Genomic DNA, 23,745 nt, shown 5'->3' with positions numbered 1-23,745 from the left:
GAAACCCAAGAATCTGGAATATAGACGGTATATTGCATGCACGTGCATTTACATGCACGGTACATGCTAAGGATGTGTATGTTTATTTATATTCACTGACAGATTCAGTAAACATTGGGGGACTATCTGTTCCAGGTAGTTTTAGGGTCTACGGACACAGCAGTGTACAAAACCCAGCCCCCTTTCGTGAGGTTTGCTTATGTCTACTCTGGGAACATACAGCAGTGTTTTTCTTTCTCTAGTCTCAGTCACCTCATGTTAATTACAGTCCAAAAAAAAAAGTTAAAAATTTCTGGGGCTGGCGAGATGGTTCAGCGGGTAAGAGCACTGACTGCTCTTCTGAAGGTCCTGAGTTCGGATCCCAGCAACCACATGGTGGAGCCACCTGTGAATTACGCCAGAGCGAGCAGAGGCCAGCAGAGGTCCTGAGTTCAATTCCCAGCAGCCACACACATGATGGCTCACAGCCATCTCTACAGCTACAGTATACTCAGTCACATTAAAAAAAAAAATGAAAATAAATTATCTTATGGACTCAGTACTTGGCAGGTGTCTACTCTAGGTCATGCATATGTGCCCTGCCAGAGGAGGACCAAGTAGTGTATTCTGAAAGTGACTGCCCCTTGTGCTGACAGAAGGGACAGTCACATGGTGGAGATTATAGGTTAGAGTACTATAAAGCATGATGTAGGCAAGGTATTAGGGTTTCAATTGTGGGTGTTGTTCTCCAGGCTCATTAAGGGGAAGATGTTATGGACTGAATCTAGACCCAGGAAATTTATATGTTTAGGAGTCCTAACATGTGACCTTTCTCTGTTCCCCTTTCCTTTGGATTTAGGAAGCCTATGTCATGTTTGCTCCACAATTTACTTCAGAAGCATGTAATGTGTGGTCCAGTTTCACAGGTACACAGCTGGGGAGAAACCTTTACTTAGGAAGATTCATACTTGGGATTTATCCAACACATGATGTAGATGAGATACGGGACTTCCAGTTGATATAGGAAAGAGTTGGGACATCGGTGGCTGTAGGAATGTGATACACACATACACACACGTCGTGACGGGGAGTATTGCAGGCTAAATAGTGTCCCCCACAAGTTACATGTTGAAGTCCAATCCCCAAAACCTTCCTCAGATTGTATCATTGAAGAAGTAATCATGATAACATGATGTCATTGGTATGGATGGGATCCTTAGGAAGAGGACAAGACCCAAATACACAAAGTAGGGGCTATGTGAAGACCCAGGGAGATGAGAAGACATCCACCTACAAGCTAAGGAGGCATAGAGCCAACTCCTTGGTCCTGACTCCTGGCCTCCGGAATTATAGAAAATTCATTCCTATTTCTTAAGTGACCTGGTCCGTGGCAACCCTAATAAACCAATACAGAGTGTTCTAGTTTCATTTCTGTTGCTGTAAGAAAACACCCTGAGAAAAAGCGCCATGGAGAGAAAGGGTTTATTTGGCTCACAATTGTCAGTCAGAGCCCACTGCAAGAGTAGAAATTAGGCACCATCTTCCTCGTCCAGAGTCAGAAGCAGAGTAATAAATATACCCATGCGGACTGCTTCCTCTCATCTACCCTCTGCCTGTCTTAGGTCGTTGAAGATCCACCGTCTAGGAAATGGGGCTACCTAGAGTAGGCTGTTTCTCCACATCAGTTAACAATCAGGACAATCCCCCACAGACCAGTCTGATAAAGGCAATTATTCAACTGAGATTCTCTTCCCAGGGGATTCTAATTCATGGCAAGCTGACATTTAAAACTTGGTTTTGTTTTTTGTTTTTTCAAGACAGGGTTTCTCTGTGTAGCCCTGGCTGCCCTGGAACTCACTCTGTAGACCAGGCTGGCCTTGAATTCAGAAATCTTCCTGCCTCTGCCTGCCAAATGCCCGGCTACATTGAAAACTTGTTGTGGTAAATCTCCAACCCAAATATGCCCTGGCAATGAAAACACAACTCAATTAATATGAATAAAAGCTGTGCTCCTAGATTGGGCAGATCTACCACTGCACTATCATCTTCCCCATCTGAAACCCCTTATAACTTGCTGTTTCTCCAGGCCACATGCTTCTGCTCCACTTTCCTTCCACCGCCTCCTCTGTTCCCCTCCACACAGTCCTTCTTTTAACAACTTTCAGCTCCACCTTCCCTTTCACTGCCCAATCACTGGCTCTAGCCTTTATTTTACAAATTAAGGGGGGAAGGTTTACAGGAAATCACCTGAGTGCTAACTCATTCCTCCTTCGAAGCCCCTCACCAGAGAAAGGAATTAGCATCAAATTATAAATAGCCCCAGAGCTATCAGCAACAAAAACTTACCAAGGCAAGAGGCCTTCTGTGAAATGCTTGACTCCCCTGGGTACACTGAGCACCTACAGGTGTCCTGAAGACACAGCGTAGACTGTTCGAGGGATGAAGAAGAGGCTGGAGAATCGGGAAGGAGCTTGGCTCTGAAGGCACTCCAATGATGAGGATTCAGGCTTCCTTTTGTATTCCCGGTATGGAGGTGTTGGAAGTCCGAAGGCAAGAGTGCTATGACAGTGCTGTGCAGCAGGAAGAGCATTCCACAGTAGGACTGGCAGTAAGGAAAAGAACTGTACAGCTAAGGGAGGAGATGAGGACTGTACCAGTAACACAGGCTATGTCTCTGGGATGTCAAATGATATAGCCATGTACTAAGGCCAGGACTGCCTAGATGGAGATGCAGAGACTATAAATGATAGGCCTTAGTGCCTCTTTGGATGAAGATCAAGAAAATCTCAGGGAAGGGAAACAAGATAAAAGTAGAGAAAGGTACTCTCTCATAGAAAAGTAAATAGGACAGGCAGATTTCTTAGAATGAGAAGACAGCCAGAGACAGGTCAGAAGGGCCATGTGGAGGAAGAGAATCTCTGTAGAGGTGATGTCAAAGAAGGAAGGTACCCAAAACGGGCTTCTCTTACTACATCATGGAAGCCAAGGGAGGGAAATTTCATACAGGAAGGAGAGGAAATAGTGGTGAAGGCTTCAGACCAATCAACAGGGAGTCCTGAAACGTTAGGTTCAAAGTGAATTGAGCCTTTCTTAATAAATACATATGGAAAAAACCCAAGTATGGTGGTGTATACACCTTTAATCCCAGTACTTGAGACAGAGGCAAGCAGAATACAAGGCCAGTCTGCTATATGTATATCAAGTTCCAGGTATGACTGTCTGTCTGTCTGCCTCTTTTTTTTTTTTTTGAGACAGGTTTTCTCTGTATAGCCCAGGCTGTCCTGAAACTTATCTGTAAACCAGACTGGCCTCAAACTCAGAAACCTGCCTGCCTCTGCCTCCCAAGTGCTGGGATTAAGGGTGTGGGCCACCACATGAACCTCTGTCTGCCTCTTTCTCTCTCTCTGGTGTGTGTACCTGTGTCTGTCTCTCTCTGTCACACTCATACCTCACAATTCTGTCCCCTCCCCAACAAATCACAGGCAAGGACACATCAAGCACTATGACAGGAATGAGGGACCCCACAAGGAACTGAGACAAACATGATCTGCCCCTCAGGGAGATGACATTCTTGTAGAAATGAACCATAAGGACAAGTAGACAAAAAAGACACGGACTCAACCAACTGCTAACCAAATTTATTTAGGGAAAATTCCATCTGCACTGAGCATATGCCAGCATCTTCTTATCATTATTCCCGAAACAAAGCAGCAACAGCGACTGTCTACATGGGATTCACATGGTATTAGGCCTTACACATAATCTGGAGACGACTGGAAGTATGTGGGAGAGTGGGCGGAGGTCCTGTGGAAATACTATGTCATTTTTCTAAAACCTACTTGAGCATCCGAAGATTTTGTTCCCGTGCATGGTTGTACAGTCAATCTCCTGTACACACCAGGGGACAGTTTTATATAAACACATTCCTCTCCCTGATTCCAGTCCTCTGACTTAATACATTCGCAAATGGCAGACTCTCCTATGGAACCACAGCAAAAAGAGAAGCGGGCATATAATCAGACCACAGCAAGCGACACATGGGACTGGCCACAGGGGTAGACTGGCAGGGGCAAGGCTCTCTCCACCTCTTATGTGCACTGTTCTGGGAATGCTGGCCTCTTCACTCAGCATGGAAAATCATCACCATCTCTGAGCTTAATGCTCACAGCGGCCTCCGGATCATCCGCCTGAGAACCCGGGAGAAACCTGTGGTGAGAGTCGTAATGAAAAATCAGATCACACACTGTGAAAACCTTTAAGTTCCTTCAAGACTGTAGACAGTGAGCAGAGCTCAGGAGAGCCCACGTGCAAGTTCAGTCTCAAAGGCTCAGAATGTAAGAAGTGCTCATATTTGGGTTTAGGGGACAGAGCCAGAGAAAGATCGATGTCTCACTTCAAGCATGCAAAAAAAGCATGTCTTCCATACAGAGGCCTTATGGTTTTGTTTTGTTTTTGGTTTTTGGATACAGGGTTTCTCTGTGTAGCCCTGGCTGTCCTGAAACTCACTCTGTAGACCAAGCTGGCCTTGAACTCAGAAATCCGCCTGCCTCTGCCTCCCAAGTGCTGGGATTAAAGGTGTGCGCTATCACTGCCCGGTAAGGCCTTATTATTTGATTCAGCCCCTGGACGGATGGTCTGAGGTTCACCTGCAGTATCTGCTTTACTTGGGCTGAGATTCAAATGTTTGCCTCACCCAAAAACAAATCCACAGTTAATCAGCTTTCTACAGCTGTGACAGGGTACCTGGCATAAATATCTTTTTTTCTTTTAATTATAAATTTTTTTTTAGCTAAGTCTGAAATATCAGTAAAAATACTGATGTGTAGGGGGTTGTTTTACATCCCAAATCCCGGTACTTAATTCTGCTTCTATCCTGTTACTTAACTTGTAAAAAAGCTGAACGGTACGGTGATTTGAGCTTTCAAAACTTCAACCGCATGTCAGAAGATGACGTGCTGAGGTTTGAGGAATGAGTTGTATCCGAACGCTGGAACAGTCCATAGCCAGAACGGCGAAACACGTAAAAAGACGGGCGATTCCTTAAGGTTTCAAATGCCATATCCTTTAGTTCCGAAGTAGCATCCCTGTCTCTAAAGTCCCCTGCAGTATGAACCACACCGTAACAGGTAAGCGCAAAGGCCAAAAGTGTCTGGAGAACTATATCCGTCGGCAGCGGCTCATACTTCTTTTCTGTCAGTCGCGCGTGAGAACGATGCTGAGCAGCAGAGAAGGCCGCATGGGTGAGGGCGAGGAGACCGACGCCCACCAGCAACTTCCATGGCCACGCCTCCATGTTTCCGAAGGAGTCGCAGCCCCAGAGCTCGTCTTCCACACTGGGGCAAATCTAAGGAAAGGAAAGACTGGTCTTGGCTCACAGTCTCATCTGGCCTCGTTGCTTTGGGCAGCGCAGTACATCATGGAGGGAGCCATTTAGCAGAGCAGAGGTGTTCAGCTCACGGCCACTGGGAAGCAAAGAGAGCGGATCAGGACAAACCCCAGTGACTTAACTTACCCACTAGTCCCTCCTCTTCTCCTCTTCCTGTATATTACAGGCAGCGTCTCACTGTGTAGCCCAGGTTGACCTCACACTTGTGGCAATACTCTTAGCTCAGCTTCCTAGGTATTGAGATTACAGATATCACACCTGCTGGTCCTATCTCTTGGCTCCAACCAAACCTTTAACACATGAGTCTTGGAGGAAATACTGCAGACCCAACTACAGCACAGAAATAGCCAGAACAATGTTTAGCCATATATCTGGATATCCTCAATTAAGTTGACCACCATGATGAGGTAACTGGATCACACAGAGCAGGGACAGTCACTCGGTGGCAAATTGGCACTCGATTCCAATTGGCACACTTGGAATCGACCATAGGCTAACCTAAGTTTCAAAGATAACTGGCTTGCTGTACCTTTTTCTTTTCTTTTCCTTTCTCCCTTTTTTTTGGGAGGGGTTGGGAGGGGTGGGGAGGTTGAGACAGAGACTGGGTTTCTCTGTGTAGTCCTGGCTGTCCTGGAACTCACTCTGTAGACCAGGCTGTCCTGGACATCAGAGATCGATCTGCTTGTCTCTGTCTCCAGAGTACTGGAATTAAAAGGTGTGCTCTTTTTTGTTTTTTTTAAGTGATTTAAAGATTTATTTATTTATTTACATGAGTACACTATAGCTTGTCTTCAGACACACCAGAAGAGAGTATCAGATCCCATTATAGATGGTTGTGAGCCACCATGTGGTTGCTGGGAATTGAACTCAGGACCTCAGGAAGAACAGTCAGTGCTCTTGACCGCTGAGCCATCTCTCAGCCCCAGATGTGCTCTTCTTAATCAGAGTTTTCTTTGTTTTCTAAGGCTTCTTGTGTCAAGACAAATCAGAGGGAATCTACATATTTATGTATAGGTTTGGGAGCAGCTTAGTCACTAAGATGAGATAAGCTTTTTTGGTATCTGCTGATTCAGACATGAAAGTTCCCGCCTCTAATTCCAGCACCTGTGATTGATTTTTAGCACTTCTGGTAGCTTACAATTCTAGTTCCAGGGGATCCAACACCCTCTTCTGGCCTCTGAGGGCACCAGGCATGCATGTGATGCACAGACATACATGCAAGAAAACCAGAACAAAATAAACTCAAATAAAACTCCAGTTTCCTCCACAGGGACAAGACATGCATGTTCTGCACAGGCATGCATGCAGGCAAAACACCCATACACATAAAATAAATAATAAAATATGTGGTCAGGTTTTTTTGTTTGTTTGCTTGTTTGTTTTCAAGACAGGGTTTCTCTGTGTAGTCCTGGCTGTCCTGGAACTCACTCTGTAGAGAGGCTAACCTTGAACTCAGAAATGAGCCTGCCTATGCCTCCCAATTGCTATGCCACCTCTGCCTGGCTTGTTTTTAAGCCAGATTTGGCAGCACACATCTGTAGTCCCAGCACTCCTGTGACAAGATGGAAGGCTTGTAAGCTTATGGGCCAGCTAGCCTGGAATACACGAAAGGGTGAAAGAAATGAGACCCCACCTCAACCAAGTGGAAGGAGAGAATGAACTCCCAAAAGTTGTCCTCTGACTTCCACATGAATGCTGGATGGCACACATGCATATACATATCTCACACACACACACACACACACACACACACACACACACACACACACAGAATAATAACAAAAACTACAACTTTTTTAAATGCCACCTATATTTCCAGTGGATGGGTAGCTCTCCCTATGGTGATTCGGGAATCCAGGCTGCAACCCTGGCTCTCCCACAGATCCTATCTGTCATCTCCATCCTGCCAGCAGAAAGGGAAAGAGAATCCTTGGAGGGGGGAGGCACACTTCATTCTTGATTATGTACCACTGGTGAGAACCAGCCACAGGGTCATCCTGCAAAGAAGGCTGGGGTACACACTGGTCAGGAGCTGTAACTCCCAAGGCTTATTATAACAGCAGATTCCTGGGGTAGACAGCCACGTTGAGTTTCTGAGAGAACTGAGTGGTAGGCACCTGGGTGCTCAGATTCTAGTTCTGTGTCAGGCTCTCTTCTTTATTCCTTTGTTTTGCCTGTATGTGTGTGTGTGTGTATATGTATGTATGTATGTAAACCTCCGGCATGCCTGGCACCCATGGGAGGCAGAGGATGGTGTCAGATATCCTGGAACCGGAGTGTTGGTTGGCCTTGAGCCACAATGTAGGTGTGGGGGAAAAAGCAACCAATGCTCTTAACTGTGTAGCCAACTCTCCAGCTCCCATATCAAGGTTCTTTACATTTTGATACCATTGACATGTTAGACTACATAACTCCTCTTTAGAGAGAGAAGGCTGTGCAGTGCACAGTAGGGTGTTTAACACCACCTCTGGCTTCTACCCATCTCAGGCCAGTAGTACCCCATCCCAGTTCTGACAATAAAAAAGGTCTCGCCACCTGGGCATGGTGGCACACACCTTTGATGCCAGCACTTGGGAGGCAGAGGCAGGTGAATTTCTGTGAGTTTGTGGCCAGCCTGGTTTACAATAGCAACACACATAAATAAATCAATGTAACAAATTGTTTTACTATTTCTAAGCACTAGAAAATGTAGCCAGAGAAGCCAGGCAGTGGTGGCACTGCCGCACCCCTTTAATCCCAGCACTTGGGAGGCAGAGGCAGGTGGATTTCTGAGTTCCAGGCCAGCCTGGTCTACAGAGTGAGTTCCGGGACAGTCAGAGCCACACAGAGAAACCCTGTCTCAAAAAACCAAGAAGAAAAAGAAAAAAGAAAAAAAAGGAAATGTAGCCAGAGTTACAGAAGGTTGTGAGCCATATATGGGTTCCAGGATTAGACTGGGGACTTTGGCCACCACCCCAGAGGCTCTAACAGCTGAACCATCTCTCCAACCCCACAACTGGGGTTTTACAACCTCATGTGAACTGTTCTGTACAAACAGGCCTGAAAACTCCAGGTTTAAAACTTTTTCACTTGCTGTTTAGTTTGGAAAAAGTGTGGAAACTATGATGGCTATTCTTAGTCGTCAACCTGACTATATCTGGAGTGAACTACAATCCACAAATGGAGGATCTTGACCTGGATCTTGAAAGCAGGAAGATAGCACCCAATCTCAGTCTGCATGGACACACGCCTTTAATCCAGATCTTGAAGACAACAGAAGACAGAAGGTTTCCTTCTTCTTCACCTGCTTGCACTTATTGCCAGCACATCTGTTGGAACCTACTCCTTCAGGATTCCAGCTGAAACACCCAGCCTCGCAGGACTACTACATTCTTGGACTTCCCACTCACAGCTGGCCATTATTGGGTTAGTTGGTCTGCAGCCTTTAAGTTGTTCCAACTAGCCGGACAGTGATGACACACACCTTTAATCCCAGCACTTGGGAGGCAGGGGCAGGTGGATTTCTGAGTTCCAGGCCAGCCTGGTCTACAGAGTGAGTTCCAGGACAGCCAGGGATATACAGAGAAACCGTCTTGAAAAAACAAATAATAAAAAAAAAAATTGTTGCAACTTGTTGCAGCATTTTCTCTGTCCAATCATATTAGGGCGGAGACAGGCCTGTGATTGGACAGGAATAGAGCGGTGGAGCTAAGGTTGGAGGAGGAGAAAGGTCAGAGAGAGCAGGAGGAGAAGAATTTTTCATCATGGAGTCAGAGGATGATGAAGAGTCAGACCCCGAGTGGTTATACAAGCCAGCAAAGGTTTTTATAAAATAGATTAATTGGGTTAGAATATTGTCTTTATAATTTGGTTCTGAAATTATTGTTTTGGCATCTTGAAATTGTGATCTTATTAGTATATAAACCTGATTAGATAATTAAGCCTTAAAAGTCATGCTTTACCTACTGGGTCTTAGGCGCTAACTAGATGAATGATTGTGGGGGTGTGTAAAGAGTTGCATGTGTGCAAGATGTTGCAAATAGCTGGGAGAGAATAACAAGATCCTGCTAGGACAAGGTGATGCTGGACGGTACTGGCTCAAGAACGGGCCGGCAGGAAAGGGAGTTTGCGGTGCTAGGACAAGGTGATGCTGGACGGTACTGGCTCAAGAGCATGGCCCGGCAGGAAAGGGAGTTTGCGGGGTAAACTTGTTTTTTAAATACTCCCGAAACACCAACTAACTCCTGATAGATAGATAGATAGATAGATAGATAGATAGATAGATGGATGGATGGATGGATGGATGGATGGATGGATGGATGGACAGACAGATAAACAGATTCATTCAGTAAGTTCTGTAACTCTAGAGAACCTTATTACGCAAACCTTGGGGACAAAAATCACCTTTAACTAAGAACAACTGTTCTACATAAGAAAGAAATGGTCAGCCTGTCAGCTGGATATTGAATGCAATGAAACAGCTTGTTCGACTTCTTTATCAGTTGCAAAGCTCTGAGAATTGCTCTTCGGTTTTGCTCACAAAATTACTGACAGAGTAGCAGAGGTGCTGACTTGAAGACCCAGAGAGAACTGCATGATGCGTCCTTAAGTTCTCAGCTGAACTATTCCCAGACTAGGAGAATAATCTTCAGAGATGCTCCAGAGATGCCGCATTCACTGCTTGACAAAGCCAGAACTCTCAAAGAAACACTCTAGAGTCCTTTGCAATTTAGTGTGACCTTGTGACAATTATAGAAGTGACCTGAAGTGATGTGTACTACTCCTCGATAAGGCTTCTAATTGTTCTCTTCCTCCGTGACAGGAACTAAGACTCTTTTGTTGCTTACTTTGTTTTGTTTTATCAGGCTGGCTTGTCTGTAAAGAATAGTCTTTCTGGGCTAACTGTTACATGTTCCCTGACATTTCTATGTAGAAACAAGATTTTTATTATATTATTATTATTATTATTATTATTATTATTATTTGCTTAATGTAAGACAATATTTGTGAGCACGTAAGCAATTCTTGTTCTTTTTGAGGGTGGTGAAACACACTCTTAGGAAGGATATTATTTCCAGGAAATGGACTCACTAACTTCAATGACTCCTTTGTGCATGTTAAAAACAGGAAGTAGTAACATCCAGGCAACCTTGGGATGTCAACAGTCTGCTTTAACTCCTAAACACCTAACAGCGGGGTGTTGCTTTGCTAAACAGCTTTCCTGGCTGGCGCTGATGGGGGATTCCTTCATACTCCATGGGAAGCTCTGAGCGGAGTTCTGGGCTTAGCTGGCAGTGAACTCGAGATTTGCAGACTGCTGCGGATATGAAGGATTAGTTTCTATATTCATAAAAACATACAAGGCTCTAGAAACCCAGTAAAGGTGGTTATTAGAAAATAACTTGATTTCAAAGAAATGCACGGTATGATCAATCAATAAGGATTCACTTGAAACACAACTAGAAAGAAAGAACATCGCTGCTGGAGTTTCTTCTTTTTTTTTTCCTTTTCTTTTTGTTTTTTTCGAGACAGGGTTTCTCTGTGTAGCCTTGGCTGTCCTGGAACTCAGAAATCCGCCTGCCTCTGCCTCCCAAGTGCTGGGATTAAAGGCGTGGGCCACCACCGCCCTGCGCTGCTGGAGTTTCTGAGCCATGAGGATTCACATGTAAATTCTAAGTGTTTCTGCTGAGCAGCGCAATCTAGAGCTGAATAAATGAGTTTAAAAAGATTTTTGTTTTTAATTATATATCTAGCTGTGTCTGTGTATGCCTGTATAGTGCCTGCAGAGACCAGAGGAGGGCATCCAGTTCCCCAGGCACTGGAGTTACATACAGATAAGTGCTGGGAACCAAAGGAGGGAGCTTTGCAAGAGAACCAAGCTCTTAACTGCTGAGCCTTCTCTCCAGCCCCACAACTGACTGTTCACAATCCCACGTGTGTAACTCTCTACAAACAAGCCTGAGGACAGCAGCCTTTATCCCTTTCTTTCACTTGCTAGTTTAGAAACAATAAACAAATATAATAACTGGTGATGTATATCGTTCAGCGAAAGTCCAGGACACTGCCCAGTTACCTTTCCAGGCCTGTGCTCTCTGCTGGCTGACTGGGACCTCCACAGTCACCAAAGAATCAAGTGCAGAGATGGGGTGTACCAGGAAGTGCTCAAAACTCTCCCTCTTCGTCCAGCGAAATGCAGTGTGAATATTCTTTATGTTTCAGGGCTCCATTTATGTATTGGCTTTCCACTTAGGTTCCCAGGCCCCCTAAGAAGAACTGGCCACTCATCTCATGCCACAGAACTGTGTCACTCTGAACATTTTATATAGCCTGCCTGCATACACTGCTGGAGTCCCTTCCAGTCCACAAATCCCACTCTCATTGAGAAGCCTCATGCCCTACAAAAGACTGCTCATTCGGTGCTTAGTGTACAAAAAAAAAAAAAAAAAAAAAAAAAAAAAAGATCTAAAAGGACTGGAGAGATGGCTCAGCAGTTAAGAGCACTGGCTGCTTTTCCAGAGATCTTGAGTTCAATTCTCAGCAACCACATGGTGGCTCCCAACCATCTGTAATGAGATCTGATGCCCTCTTCTGGTATGTCGGCTACAGTGTACTCATAAATAAAATAAATAAATCTTTTTTTTTTTAAAGAATTTTTAAGAAGTTTATTTCACAGGCGGCTGCTGCTGTGTGACTATTTTCTTTCCGTGGGGATAAAGCACACCAGAGCACAGGATCTACGAATGTTGCCATCTTTAAGCATTTGCACAGTTGTTTTGTATTGCTCTGCATCCTCTAACCCATCAGTCTCTGAGGCTCTTTTCATCTTTGCAAAACCAACATTCTGTGCTAAACAACCCATACTCCCGCTGGGCAGTGGTGGCGCACACCTTTAATCCTAGCACTTGGGAGGCAGAGGCAGGCGGATTTCTGAGTTTGAGGCCAGCCTGGTCTACAGAGTGAGTTCCAGGACAGCCAGGGATACATAGGGAAACCCTATCTTGGGAAAACAACAACAACAACAAAAAAAAACCCAACCCACACTCCCCTCTTTCTGTGCGACTCTATGAGTGTGACCGCCCTAAACATGCTGGTAAGTAGAATCCAGCAATATTTGCCATTTTGTGATGGTTTATTTTACACAGAACAGTTCACCCATGTCATGCTATGAATTCGGATTTCCTTTATTTATGGTCGACTGTGACTCCCTGCATGACTACACGACATTCTTATGTAGCTGTTTGCCAGTAGACCGAGGTTAGCTCCACCTTCTGATTGTTCTGAATCAGTTACAAGGGTTTTTGTTGCTGCTGCTGTTCGCTCTGTTTTTGTGCCGTTGTTCGGAGACAGCATCTCATTATGTACTCCTGGCTGACCTGGAACTCACTACATAGACCAGGCTGGCCTCAAACTCAGTGATTCATCTGCCTCTACCTCCCAAGTGATGTGACCAAAAACGAACACAAAAACTCAACAGAAACACAGAGATACAGATACTTAACAGAAAAGGAAATAAGCAGGTGTAGCAAGAGGTAGTTGACCTCTCTGGCTGATTGTCTTAGTCAACTCATGCCTCCGTGACAAACCCACAGGGTGAGGACTCAAGGAACAGGATTTATGCCCCACAGTTCTGAAGGACGAAACTAAAGGGTATGACGTGGAGTTCTAGTAAGGATTCTTCCCAGCTTCCTCCTTACCCTGTTCAAAATGGCCTTTCCTTAGGGATATGAGGGGACACAGCTAGCTCTTCTTCAGTCTCAAGAGCTCAACCCTCTAGACTTCATCTAAAAGCTACTTACATTCCAAAGGCCAGTCTCTAAATAGCATCGCACTGAGGATGCAGTTCAGTCTATGGCGATTCACTCCTGGTCCCCCAAATTTACTCTTTCTCTCTTTCTTTTTGTAAATGAATGTAGAGGGGCTGGAGGGATGATGGTCCAGCAGTTAAAAGCCCTGGCTGCTCTTCCAGAGGATCCAGGTTTGACTCCCAGCATCCGCCTATAAGCTCAAAACAGTCCATAACTCCAGTTTTAGGGGAACCTATCCCACTGGCCTCTGAGGCACCTGCATTCATATGCACATACCCATTTGTAGGCATGCGCGCGCGCGCGCGCGCGCGCGCGCACACACACACACACACACACACACACACCACAAACACACCAAGTGGCCACCAGTGGCATAGTGGAGCAATAAGCCACACAGTATAAGCCTCTGCAGGCCGTTACACAAAGTGAGATTTACAGTGGCATCCACAATACAGAGTTCTACTGACACATTAGCACATGAAAAAAAAGTTGCTCCACAAATAACATTCATACAGCAAGATGAATTTTTATAAAGTTAAAAATAACCCAAAGCAAAAATAGCCTGTAGAAACATACACAACTGCCTATAAGGGATGTAGAAACCACTGGGCCTAGAGGCACAGGGTCCCAATCCCAGCAAGTCAAGGCCTGCCTGAGTCATAGAGGAGGTCAAGGCCAGTCTGAGTAATTCAGCACTTTCTCAAAATAAAGGTGTAAACAGGAGCCTGGGGACGTAAGTCCGTGACAGAGTACCTACCCAGAAAGCACTGGGCCTGGGTTTGACCTAGCACCATAAACAAACAACAATCAAAGTAGTAGAAATGGGAAAGGGATGAAGGTTGGATACAGCAGGATCAAACTAGTTTCAAGCTACGAATGCTGGAAATTTTCCATTTAAAATAATTTAAAAAGAAAAGCAAAGATTGGTAAGTAAACACCAGATTCAGGACAAGGGCTACTTAAGTAATAGGAGGAAAGATTTTTGGGTTGGAGGAGAAACCTACAATTCCATGCCTTTTCCTGTGTCAAATATTCGTCAGCTTTCCGTTACTATAGCAAAACGCCTGGTAATCAACTTATGAAGGTGAAAGGCTTTGGAGGGCTCACAGATTGGAGGCTGAGGCTCCAGCCCATGGTTCCATGCTTTTTTTTTTCCTACATTTATTTCATGTGTGCGGGTGTTTTACCTGCATGCATTTCTATGCACCACTTGCACGCCTGGTGTCCTCAGAAGTCAGAAGAGAGTATCAGATCCCTTGAGACTAGAGTCACAGATGGTTGTGAGCTGCCCTGTGGGTGCTGGGGATCTACATGGGGTCCTCTTAACTACTGAGCCATCGCTCTAGCCCCTCCACTGCTTTTGAGTCTATCACAGGGCACAGCACATCATGGCAAGAGCAGAGGAAGCCGTCCATGGCAGCTGGGAAATGAAAGGAAGCATAAGCAAGGGGTAAATCTTTGAAGGACACACCCATGGTGACCTAATACTTCCCCGCAGGCCTTGCCTCTTACAGGTTCCACCAGATCCTAAGAGAGCTAAGCCTGGGACCAAACCTTTAACAAGGCATCCCCCGGTCCAAATCATACCATCCCAGACTGGCTGCAGGTTGGTTTTGTTTTAGATGATGAGTTGGTGAACTCCTATTATAGAACAAACTAGATAATGAGATTAGGGCAGGCCATGCATGGAGCAATGAAAACCCAATTAGAGAGCAGAAAGGAAAGCATGAAATCACTGTTCACAGCTCTTGGCAGCACTAGGTAGGCGTTCCAGGATGTGTGCCTCTGATGCTGGAGACTTAGCGGCTAGCTCTCCTGTCCTTCCCTGGCTTGCCCTCCCTGGAAGGCCTTTTCTCTCAATAGCATCTCTGACCGTCTGACTATACACTGACCAGCAGAGGTCTGCGGTAGTCTCAGGCTTCTAGACTCCTTATTAAAAGAGGATATCTAGGATGTCACACAAGCGGCTGGATTATATTGCCCGAGCCTCAGGCAAACCAATAGGGGTTTACATTTGTGCCTGGCATACGCCTTTTTTTAGACTGCCCTGGTTAATATTGACTGTCAGGCTTGCCAGGATCTAAACTCATCTAGCAGACAAACCTCTGGGTGTGTGTCTCTGAGAAGTTTCTAGATTGAGTTAACAAAGGTTGGAAGATCCATCCTGAATGTGAGCGGCACCATTCCATCGGCCCAAGACCTACACTGAATACAATGAAAAAAATTTTTAAAAATTTTGCCAGTCAGTGGTGGCACACACCTTTAATCCAGAGATCTGGGAGGCGGAGGCAGGCAGATCTCTGAGTTTGAGGCCAATCTGGTCTACAAAGGAAGTTCCACAACAGCTAGGGCTACACAGAAACTGTCTTGAATAATCAAAAAATTATATATGGGGGCAGGGTCTCTCTTTTTTTTTTAAGATTTATTTTTATTTATTTTATGTGTATGAGTACACTGTAGCTGTACAGATGGCCATGAGCTATCATGTGTGTGGCTGGTGTTGAACTTAGGACTTCTGCCGGCCTGCTCACTCCGGCATAATTTACTGCAGTTGTCTTCAGACACACCAGAAGAGGACGACCGATCTCATTACAGGTGGTTGTGAGCCACCATGTGATTGGTGAGATCCGAACTCAGGACCTTCGAAAGAGCAGTCAGTGTTCTTATCCCCTGAGCCATCTCGCCAGCCCCAGGGTCTCTCTTTATTATGCAGCTCTGGCTGACTTGAAACTTAGAGACTTGCCTGTCTCTGCCTCCCCAGTGCCCCCCAGAGATTAAAGGCGCACATTATCATGCCCAGCCAAAAATATAAGAAAAAATTAAAATATGAATAAATCAAGTGAAGTGCCAACATCTATCTCTCTGCTTCCTCACTGCAGATGTGATGTGACTGGCCACCTTGTGCTGCTGTGACTCTGATACCATGAAAGACTATATACTCTTGGACTGCGGCCCAAATAACGGCTTCCCTCATTAGACTGCCTGTGACAGGCACTTTGTCAGAGCAAGGAGAAAAATATTGCATAAAGGGACCCTAAAGCATTTTACCTAAATGTGATAGAGAAATAACTTACTGGGCTCCTGTGGATACCCCCAAAAAGAGGCAAGTCTTATTCAAAGAGAAAAATGAACCTGTCAAAGAAAAAAAAGTTCTTCATTATTTGGAAAAGCAGCACAAAGAAAACCTTGTTCAAAATTAGGTCCCCAAATTAGGGACGTCTACAAGAGACTTTTTAGTGCAGGGAAGAGATGGAGTTTAACCCTGAATGCACCACAGAGAGGGAATGTATAGCCATGGGTGAGAGGAAGGTCAGTGGATGGAAAATTACCAAGAGGAAATAGGAAAATTAAGAGGGTGTTCTGGCTAACTTGACCTGACAGGATTTCTACTGAAGACAAGCCCCCCTTGAACAAGTACCACCCTTGGCGTGGTACAGAATAAAAAGCCTGCTCATGGGAGCAATCAGATAATAAAACAGAGGGTTCTGGCTAAATGACCTTGGCAGAGTTCTTTGCTAAAACCAGATCTTACAAGGAAATATACAGACAGGTCTAGGAGAGAGTTCAAACTAAAGAGACTGACTAAACTTTGATCAAGCAGAAGGGTCATTGTCAAATAAGAGACAGAAAAGCCCTTTGTTGTATGGCGGCGGAGGCACTGATATCCACCAAAGGTCAGCACTAAATTCTTCTCGGTCCAGAAATGGTCATGAGTCGGAGGAAAGAAAAACCCACACTGGTTTTCTCCTACACCAGGCTCAGAGTAGAGGTGAGTGGGAACCTCGGCATCCATAACAACTCCTCGTCAATGCAAGTGCCCCGAGTCACTTATGCAGAGCTGTAAGCCGCACTAGTTGTTCTTGTTGTGGTTAGAGGCCACAAACAACAGAAAGGGGGCGTGGGGGTGGGGCAGGGTTTGCTCTGCTCACAGCTCCAGCCAGTCTCATCATGGAAGGGAAGGCAGGGCAGAACACGTCAGTCCATGGCAGCAAGACCACATGGAGGAATGGCTAACCCTCATTATCAACCTGACTGGCTTCATATCACCCAGGAGTCCTAGATGGGGGTGAGGGTTGGGGGGGAGGAAGAAACAAAAAAGTGGGCGGGGCATGAGCATTCCTCCTATCAGCCACCTGACACTCCAATCACCAAGCCTCTCTGCCTCAAACTGTGAATCGAGAAAAACCCTCTTCCCTTACGCTGTCAGGTGTACTGTCACAGCAACAAGATGATAATACACAGCTGTCCGAAGCATGGCAGACTAGGTAGGAAACAAGGGTTTTTACTCATCAACGTATTGAGGGCTCCCAGTGTTTCAGGTCCCGCACTACGCAGGCGTTGACGGACAACAGCCTCCGCTAATGACAGCTCTATTACTACAGCATCTGGTAGAGGCAGAGGGACTTCAGTATACTCAAGATGGACACCTGTGCTTGGCTAGTAGGAGGCAAAGGAATCCAAGAAGCCATCCCAGAGCAAGTGACAGCAAGTGAAGCCTAAAAGATAAAGAGGGATGAAGGATGTCTGAGGAAGAATGTTGTGTGCAAACAGAAGCACCAGAGATGCTATTGTCCCCAATATAGTCACCAAAAAGTGAGCATGGAGGCCTCACATGAAGGTGACACCTAAATCTTGGGGGACGGTGGAATCTCTGCTAAGGAAAAGGACACCGGCATCTGGGAAGATCTGCAAGTAATATGAGTGACAAGAGTAAACAAGAAGAAGGCAGGACAGCTCCTTGGCATTAGCAACATCACCTTTAGTAGCCTGCAGTGATGGTGACAGAAAAGCCTAAAGAAGGGAGGGTGTTATCATTTGAACTTTTAAATGTCCCCAAAGGTCCGTACATTAAGCTTGGTCTCTTGGTGACACTATTGGAAGGCAGTAAAACATTAAAGAGGTGAACCCTAATGGGACATCTTAAGGTCACCAAGGTCACAGCCCTTCAATGGAACTGGGGAGCACTGACCGCTTCCTCTTTCACCTCTCAGACTCAAAGTGAACAGTTCTGTCTCTGCATGCACTCCCCACCATTGCTACCCAGAACCAAAACAATCTCTGCTCACAGACTGAAAACTTGTAAGAATGAAATCTATTGGATGTGTAGCTCAACCAGGACTGCAATTTTGTGTCCAGCCCAAGCTACATATTGAGACACTGTCTGGAAGGGAGAAAAGATTGCAGTTTAAAATAAAAGACAGGAGCTGGAGAGATGACTCAGCAGCAGAGAGGACATACGGCTTTTGCAAAAGACAAGCAGTTTAGTTCTCAGCACCAACCTCCGTGACTCAGGACCACCTGTAACTCCAGCTCCAGGGAATCTGATGCCCTCTTCTGGCCTTTTGGGTGTACATACCTATACACTGATACCCAAATAATTAAAAATAAATCTTTAAAAAAATCAAATATAAATGAAATCATGAACTCAAATAAATCTTTTTCTTTATAAGCTGATTCTCTCAGATACTTGCTACTGTAAAGAAAAGCTGGCTTAACTGAGAGGGGAGAAAGAAGAGAGTCAAGTGGACAGATCCTTAGCCACAGCAGTAGCTGTGTACCAGGCAGAGACATATTTTAAAGTGAAGATGCATGGTGTGAAGTCCTAACAACACAGGCTTTCCATTCAGACAGACCTAAGTTCAACTCCCCAGTTCTGCCCTTTGCTGTCTGTGAGACTCTGGGCAAATCACTTAACCCGGCAAGCATTCCATTTCTTCACCTGGGGAATCAGGACCATAAACAAAGCAAATCTCACAGCTGCTGAAAGGATGGAGTGGCACAGTATGTGCAAATGATGCAACCCAAAACACAGCATATGGAGAGCCATGGAGAGCCGTAGAACCAGACAGCAGAAGAGAACTGCTGGCCTTGATGCCAGTGTTAGCAGATTCCGTTAGTCAGGTGCAGGTGCTGAAGGAGGTGAGTCAATGCACACTCCCACCAGGGCCCCTGGCCTGTCCCTGACAGTCAGCAGAGACCTGAGTGCTCTGGAAGAGGATATACTCACTGGAAGAAGGTGACATGCCCGCTGGTAAAAGACATTCCTCTGGGTATCTGGCACACTCTCACATCTTGTGGATGTTAAGACCCTGCCTCCTGATACCTGAGCTTCTTTTCAGTGTCATGCTTCTAAGGGGCACACTTGAAGGATGACAGCTTACTGCTTCCTTTATAAGCCATAGATTTCTTCCTCTCCATGCTCCATGTTTCTCAGCTATGACACAAACCATCTGCATGTGGAGCATCCATCTGGGCCCATCACACTGCCCCTGCAGGGCTGGGAGGCAAGAACTTACGCAAATATGCCGATGCTCCTCCTATTTCCTCTGCCAGGGTGGTAAAGTCCTGGTCTCTACTCTCGAAGTCCTGTGTCTTCTGCCGAAAACCACGAGCCATTGGCAAGTCCAGTTATTATAGCTTATAAACTAAAAAGACCCAGAGCCATCAATGTGTGCACAGTATGAAAGCCATGAGTGTAAGCCATGAGGATAAGCCATGGCAAGGCCTGCAGTGCAGATTCAGATAGCACTGTTTGCCAATAAGTAAAGGACAGGGGTAAGAAAGAGGGCTCTAACGGGAAAAGCCACACAAGGCTCTGGGCTCTATCTCTGGCGATGCAAGAGGAAAGCCACAGAGTAGTCCCTTTTCAGTCTTCTGAATTCCCCAAACTGTCCTGGAATTCCCTATATAGCCTCAAACCTGCTATCCTCCTACCTCAGTCTCCCAAGAGATTCCAGGAATTCCAGGGTCACCTTATCATGCCAGACTAGAAGAAAGCAGTTTCGACCAAAGCCGGGTAGGCAACAGGATCTGGCACTGCCTCTGAGTGAGATGAAGACTGAAAAGTAGCCACTGAATTTAGCAACTAGGTCACTGGCAAGACACATTTCAATGATGTGGTGTGGCCAGAAGCCAAACTGTAGCAAAAGAAGCATGGATGGAGGTGAAGAAGTTGTAACAATGAAGAGGCATTTGTTAGAATCTTAGCTGAAGCAGGGTGGTGGTGGCACACACCTTTAATCCCGGCACTTTCGGGAGGTGGAGTCAGAGGCAGGGGGATCCCTGATTTGAGGCTAACCTGGTCTACAGAGCTAGTTCCAGGGTAGCCAAGGCTACACAGAGAAACCTTGTCTTAAACAAACAAACAGCTCTGCTGAAATAGAAGGGGGTGGAGCATTGGTAGGAGGAACAGATTGAGGCAAACTCAACTCCCCTCCTCTTCCCCCCCTAATCTGTTTGTCTGTCTGTCTGTCTCTCTAGTTTGATTTGGTTTGGTTTTTCTTGGTTTTGTTTTGTTTTTCTGAGAGAGTTTCTCTCTGTAATAGCCCTGGCTGTCCTCAACTCACTTTGTAGACCTAGTGGCCTCGAACTCACAAAAATATACCTACCCCTGCCCCTGCCCCTACCCCTGTCCCTGCCCCTGCCTCCCAAGTGCTAGGATTAAAGGTGTGCACCATTTGTCTCCTAATGAATGGAGAAGATCTGAATGGTCATTACTGAGAGCAAGCCCAAAAAGAAAAATTGGGAGAAAAAAATAACAGAAGGATGGATTCAGAGGAAGACTGACCTCAGACCCCCAGTGGGACTGCATCTGCCCCAATAATATATCCTCAAGCAGGTCAACCTGCTTGTGCAGGTTTGGGGTATGTCCTCAGGCATCCACTCCCCCCTGAAAGGGACCCCATCAGCAGGGATCCTTCACAGTTACTTTCCTGGATGGTCCTGCAAGCCAGAAATGAAACCCAGGGGTATTTCCCAACCCAGAGTCTCAAGACCAGAAAGTGTCCTCTGCACACAAAAGCCAAGCAGTTTTGAAAGCAATGCCAAACCATGAAGCCAGAGCAGTGCTCTCCAAGAACATCGGAGAGTAGACTGCAAAAAAGGAACTTGGGGAGACCCAAGGCCTCATCCTCAAGGCACTTGGGGTTGACAGAGAAGACATACTTATGAAGAAGGAAAAGAATTCTCAGAGCCGACCTTGGGAGCAAGCTCTGCAGCGAGTCCCACAACACCAAGAGGAAGCTTCACTCTCAGGTGCTCTGACACTCTCAGGATCAAAGGTGAGGAGGACACAACATCTGTCCCAACACTGGGAGTAACTGGGACCAGCAGGACCAGGCACACAGGAACTCCGCCAGCAGAGTGGCTCGGGTTCGTTCCGGTCTCTCTGGACCAGTGTCCTGAGCAGACCTTGGGCGCAAGCTCTGCAGACAGTCCCACAACACCCAGAGGAAGCTCCACTCCCAGGTCCTCTAACTAGCCCAGGATCACAGGATCCCAGAATCACAGGATCCCAGAGACAGCTTGACTCTGAAGAGTTCTGACACAACCAGGATCACAGGCTCCAGTCAGATTTAACAAGGGCAGGTAGCACTAGAGATAACCAGATGGCTGGGGGGGGAGGGGGGGGGCAGCATAAGAAAATAAACAACACAAACCAAGGTTACTTGGCATCATCAGAACCCCATTCTCCCACCATAGCAAGTCCTAGACACACCATCACACTAGAAAAGCAAGATTCAGATCTAAAATCACTTCTCATGATGATGATACAGGATTTTAAGAAAGACATATATAGCACCCTCAAAGAAATACAGGAGAACACAGGTTCTTAAAGAGGAAACACAAAAATTCCTTAAAGAACTACAGGAAAACACAATCAAACAGGTGAAGGAAATGAGCAAAACCATCCAGAATCTAAAAATGGAAATAGAAACAATAAAGAAATCAGAAAGAGAGACAACCCTGATGATACAAAACTTAGGAAAGAAATCAGGAGTCATAGAATCACCAACAGAATACAAGAGATAGAAGAGGGAATCTCAGGAGCAGAACGGAAAACATTGAAACAACAGTCAAAGAAAATGCAAAAAGCAAAAAGCTCCTAACCCAAAATATCCAGGAAATCCAGGACATAATGAGAAGATCAAACCTAAGGATAATAGGTATAGAAGAGAGTGAAGACCCCCAATGTGATGGACCAGTAAATATCTTCAACAAAATTATAGAAGAAAACTTCCCTAACCTAAAGAAAGAGATGCCCATGAACATACAAGAAGCCTACAGAACTCCAAATAGACTGGACCAGAAAAGAAATTCCTCCAGTCACATAATAATAAAAAACACTAAACAAAGAAAGAATTTTAAAAGCAGTAAGGGAAAAAAGGCAAGTAACACATAAAGGCAGGCCTATCAGAATTATGCCAGACTTCTCAGAGACTATGAAAGCTAGAAGATCCTGGGCAGATGTCATACAGACCCTACAAGAACACAAATGTCAGCCCAGGCTACTATACCCAGCAAAACTCTCAATTACCATAGATGGAGAAAACAAGATATTCCATGGCTCAGCGGGTAAGAGCACTGACTGCTCTTCCGAAGCTGAGTTCAAATCCAGAAACCACACCCGTAATGAGATCTGACGCCCTCTTCTGGTGTGCCTGAAGACAGGTACTGTGTATTTATTTATAATAATAAATACTTCTTTGGGCCGGAGCGAGCAGAGGGCCTAAATTCAATTCCCAACAACCAGATGAAGGCTCACAACTATCTGTACAGCTACTCATATACATAAAATAAATAAATCTTTTTTTTTAAAGTACATAGGTAAACACAGACACAGAAACACAGGCACACTCAGTCTTCACCTTGACGTTACTATGTTACTATCCTAACCTTCCAGAAGGAGCCAGGGATCTGAAAGCCCAAGGCTTTCCTAATATGAATCAGCAGGTGGTAGACTCCAGAAGTCTAGCCTCCAGCAGCACTAGAGACCTTAAGAAAGAAAGAAAAAAAAAAAAACCGACAACAAATGAAACTGCTGCCCCTCCTACAACAAAGAACAGGGCACATAGGCCTCAAAAGTACCTTATCCAAGCACCATGAGTTCCCAGGGGATTAGTAGAAGAAACCCGAGAAGAAGACAACAGGAATGTCTAACCAGAAGCCACATTTCCGCTTTGCTGTAGTAGCAGGAAGACTTAAAGGACTCCTCTCAGCAGTGTCGGAGGGAGAACAAGAATGTAGAGTTCACAAAACTAGAGTTATCCAGGTCTGGGTCCGTGCCCCAACTACCTACCTGAAAGCCACCGGGGCTCCAAGAAACGAGCATCGGACCTACCCAAGATGCTAGCTAAAGGCACATTTCCAGGCCCTGAGAAGAGGCTTGCTCATGGGCAGGGAGCCAGGCCTGAGACACTGCGCTTTAAACAAGCACCTCGGACAATCTGGGGTGCTGATTCTCTGCAGAGCCCACTCTTGAGAAACTAGACTTTGGAGGCGAACAGGACGTCCAAGTTCCAAAGTTTCCCTACCTCGCTCGGCGCACTGACCTCCTCCCACCACCGGAACCCCCAGGGCCTCACCTACGCGCACGGTCTTGAAAGCATCGGGGAAACTCTCTGACCTTTGCCAGGAAGCCGCGGGCCCCAAAAGGCGTGGCGCCGTGTCCGGCAGGGGGCGCTGCACCAGGGACAAAGCAGGGCGGGGGCGCCGGGCACCCCTAGCCCAGAGATGAGCGGCTGGAAGGAGCGGGCGCCGGAGAGGGAGGGAGACACCCGGCGGCGCGGGGGCGGGGCGGCCGGCAGGGCGGGGCGG

The 23,745-nt window shown here is 45.9% G+C and overlaps 1 protein-coding gene across 7 annotated transcripts; it reads right to left on the bottom strand.

Annotated features, from left to right (window-relative positions):
• Positions 1–3,601: 3,601 nt before the first annotated feature.
• Positions 3,602–23,717, bottom strand: LOC116078211 (membrane magnesium transporter 2). 7 transcript variants are annotated; one of them, XM_031353246.1, is made up of 4 exons: positions 23,555–23,717; positions 16,224–16,281; positions 14,337–14,569; positions 3,602–5,441 (listed from the first exon to the last, which is right to left on the bottom strand). In XM_031353246.1, the coding sequence occupies exon 4, from the start codon at positions 5,270–5,272 to the stop codon at positions 4,901–4,903; it is 372 nt and encodes a 123-aa protein (XP_031209106.1). In that variant the 5' UTR covers positions 5,273–5,441; positions 14,337–14,569; positions 16,224–16,281; positions 23,555–23,717; the 3' UTR covers positions 3,602–4,900. The 7 variants fall into 7 exon arrangements, with proteins under 7 accessions (XP_031209106.1, XP_031209104.1, XP_031209103.1 ...); XM_031353244.1 differs by lacking the exon at positions 14,337–14,569 and having other exon boundaries at positions 23,514–23,717; XM_031353243.1 differs by lacking the exons at positions 14,337–14,569; positions 16,224–16,281 and having other exon boundaries at positions 3,602–4,185; positions 4,864–5,441; positions 23,514–23,717.
• Between the last annotated feature and the right edge of the window lie 28 nt (positions 23,718–23,745).

The sequence above is a fragment of the Mastomys coucha genome, unplaced genomic scaffold (genome assembly GCF_008632895.1).
Source record: "Mastomys coucha isolate ucsf_1 unplaced genomic scaffold, UCSF_Mcou_1 pScaffold5, whole genome shotgun sequence".
Taxonomy (NCBI): domain Eukaryota; kingdom Metazoa; phylum Chordata; class Mammalia; order Rodentia; family Muridae; genus Mastomys; species Mastomys coucha.
Note: the sequence above shows the minus strand (reverse complement) of the source record. Positions and strands in the feature narration are given on the sequence as shown.

What these genes read in the sequence shown, in the direction of transcription:
- LOC116078211 (XM_031353244.1), bottom strand. Translation starts at nt 5,272, where the DNA reads ATGGAGGCGTGGCCATGGAAGTTGCTGGTGGGCGTCGGTCTCCTCGCC.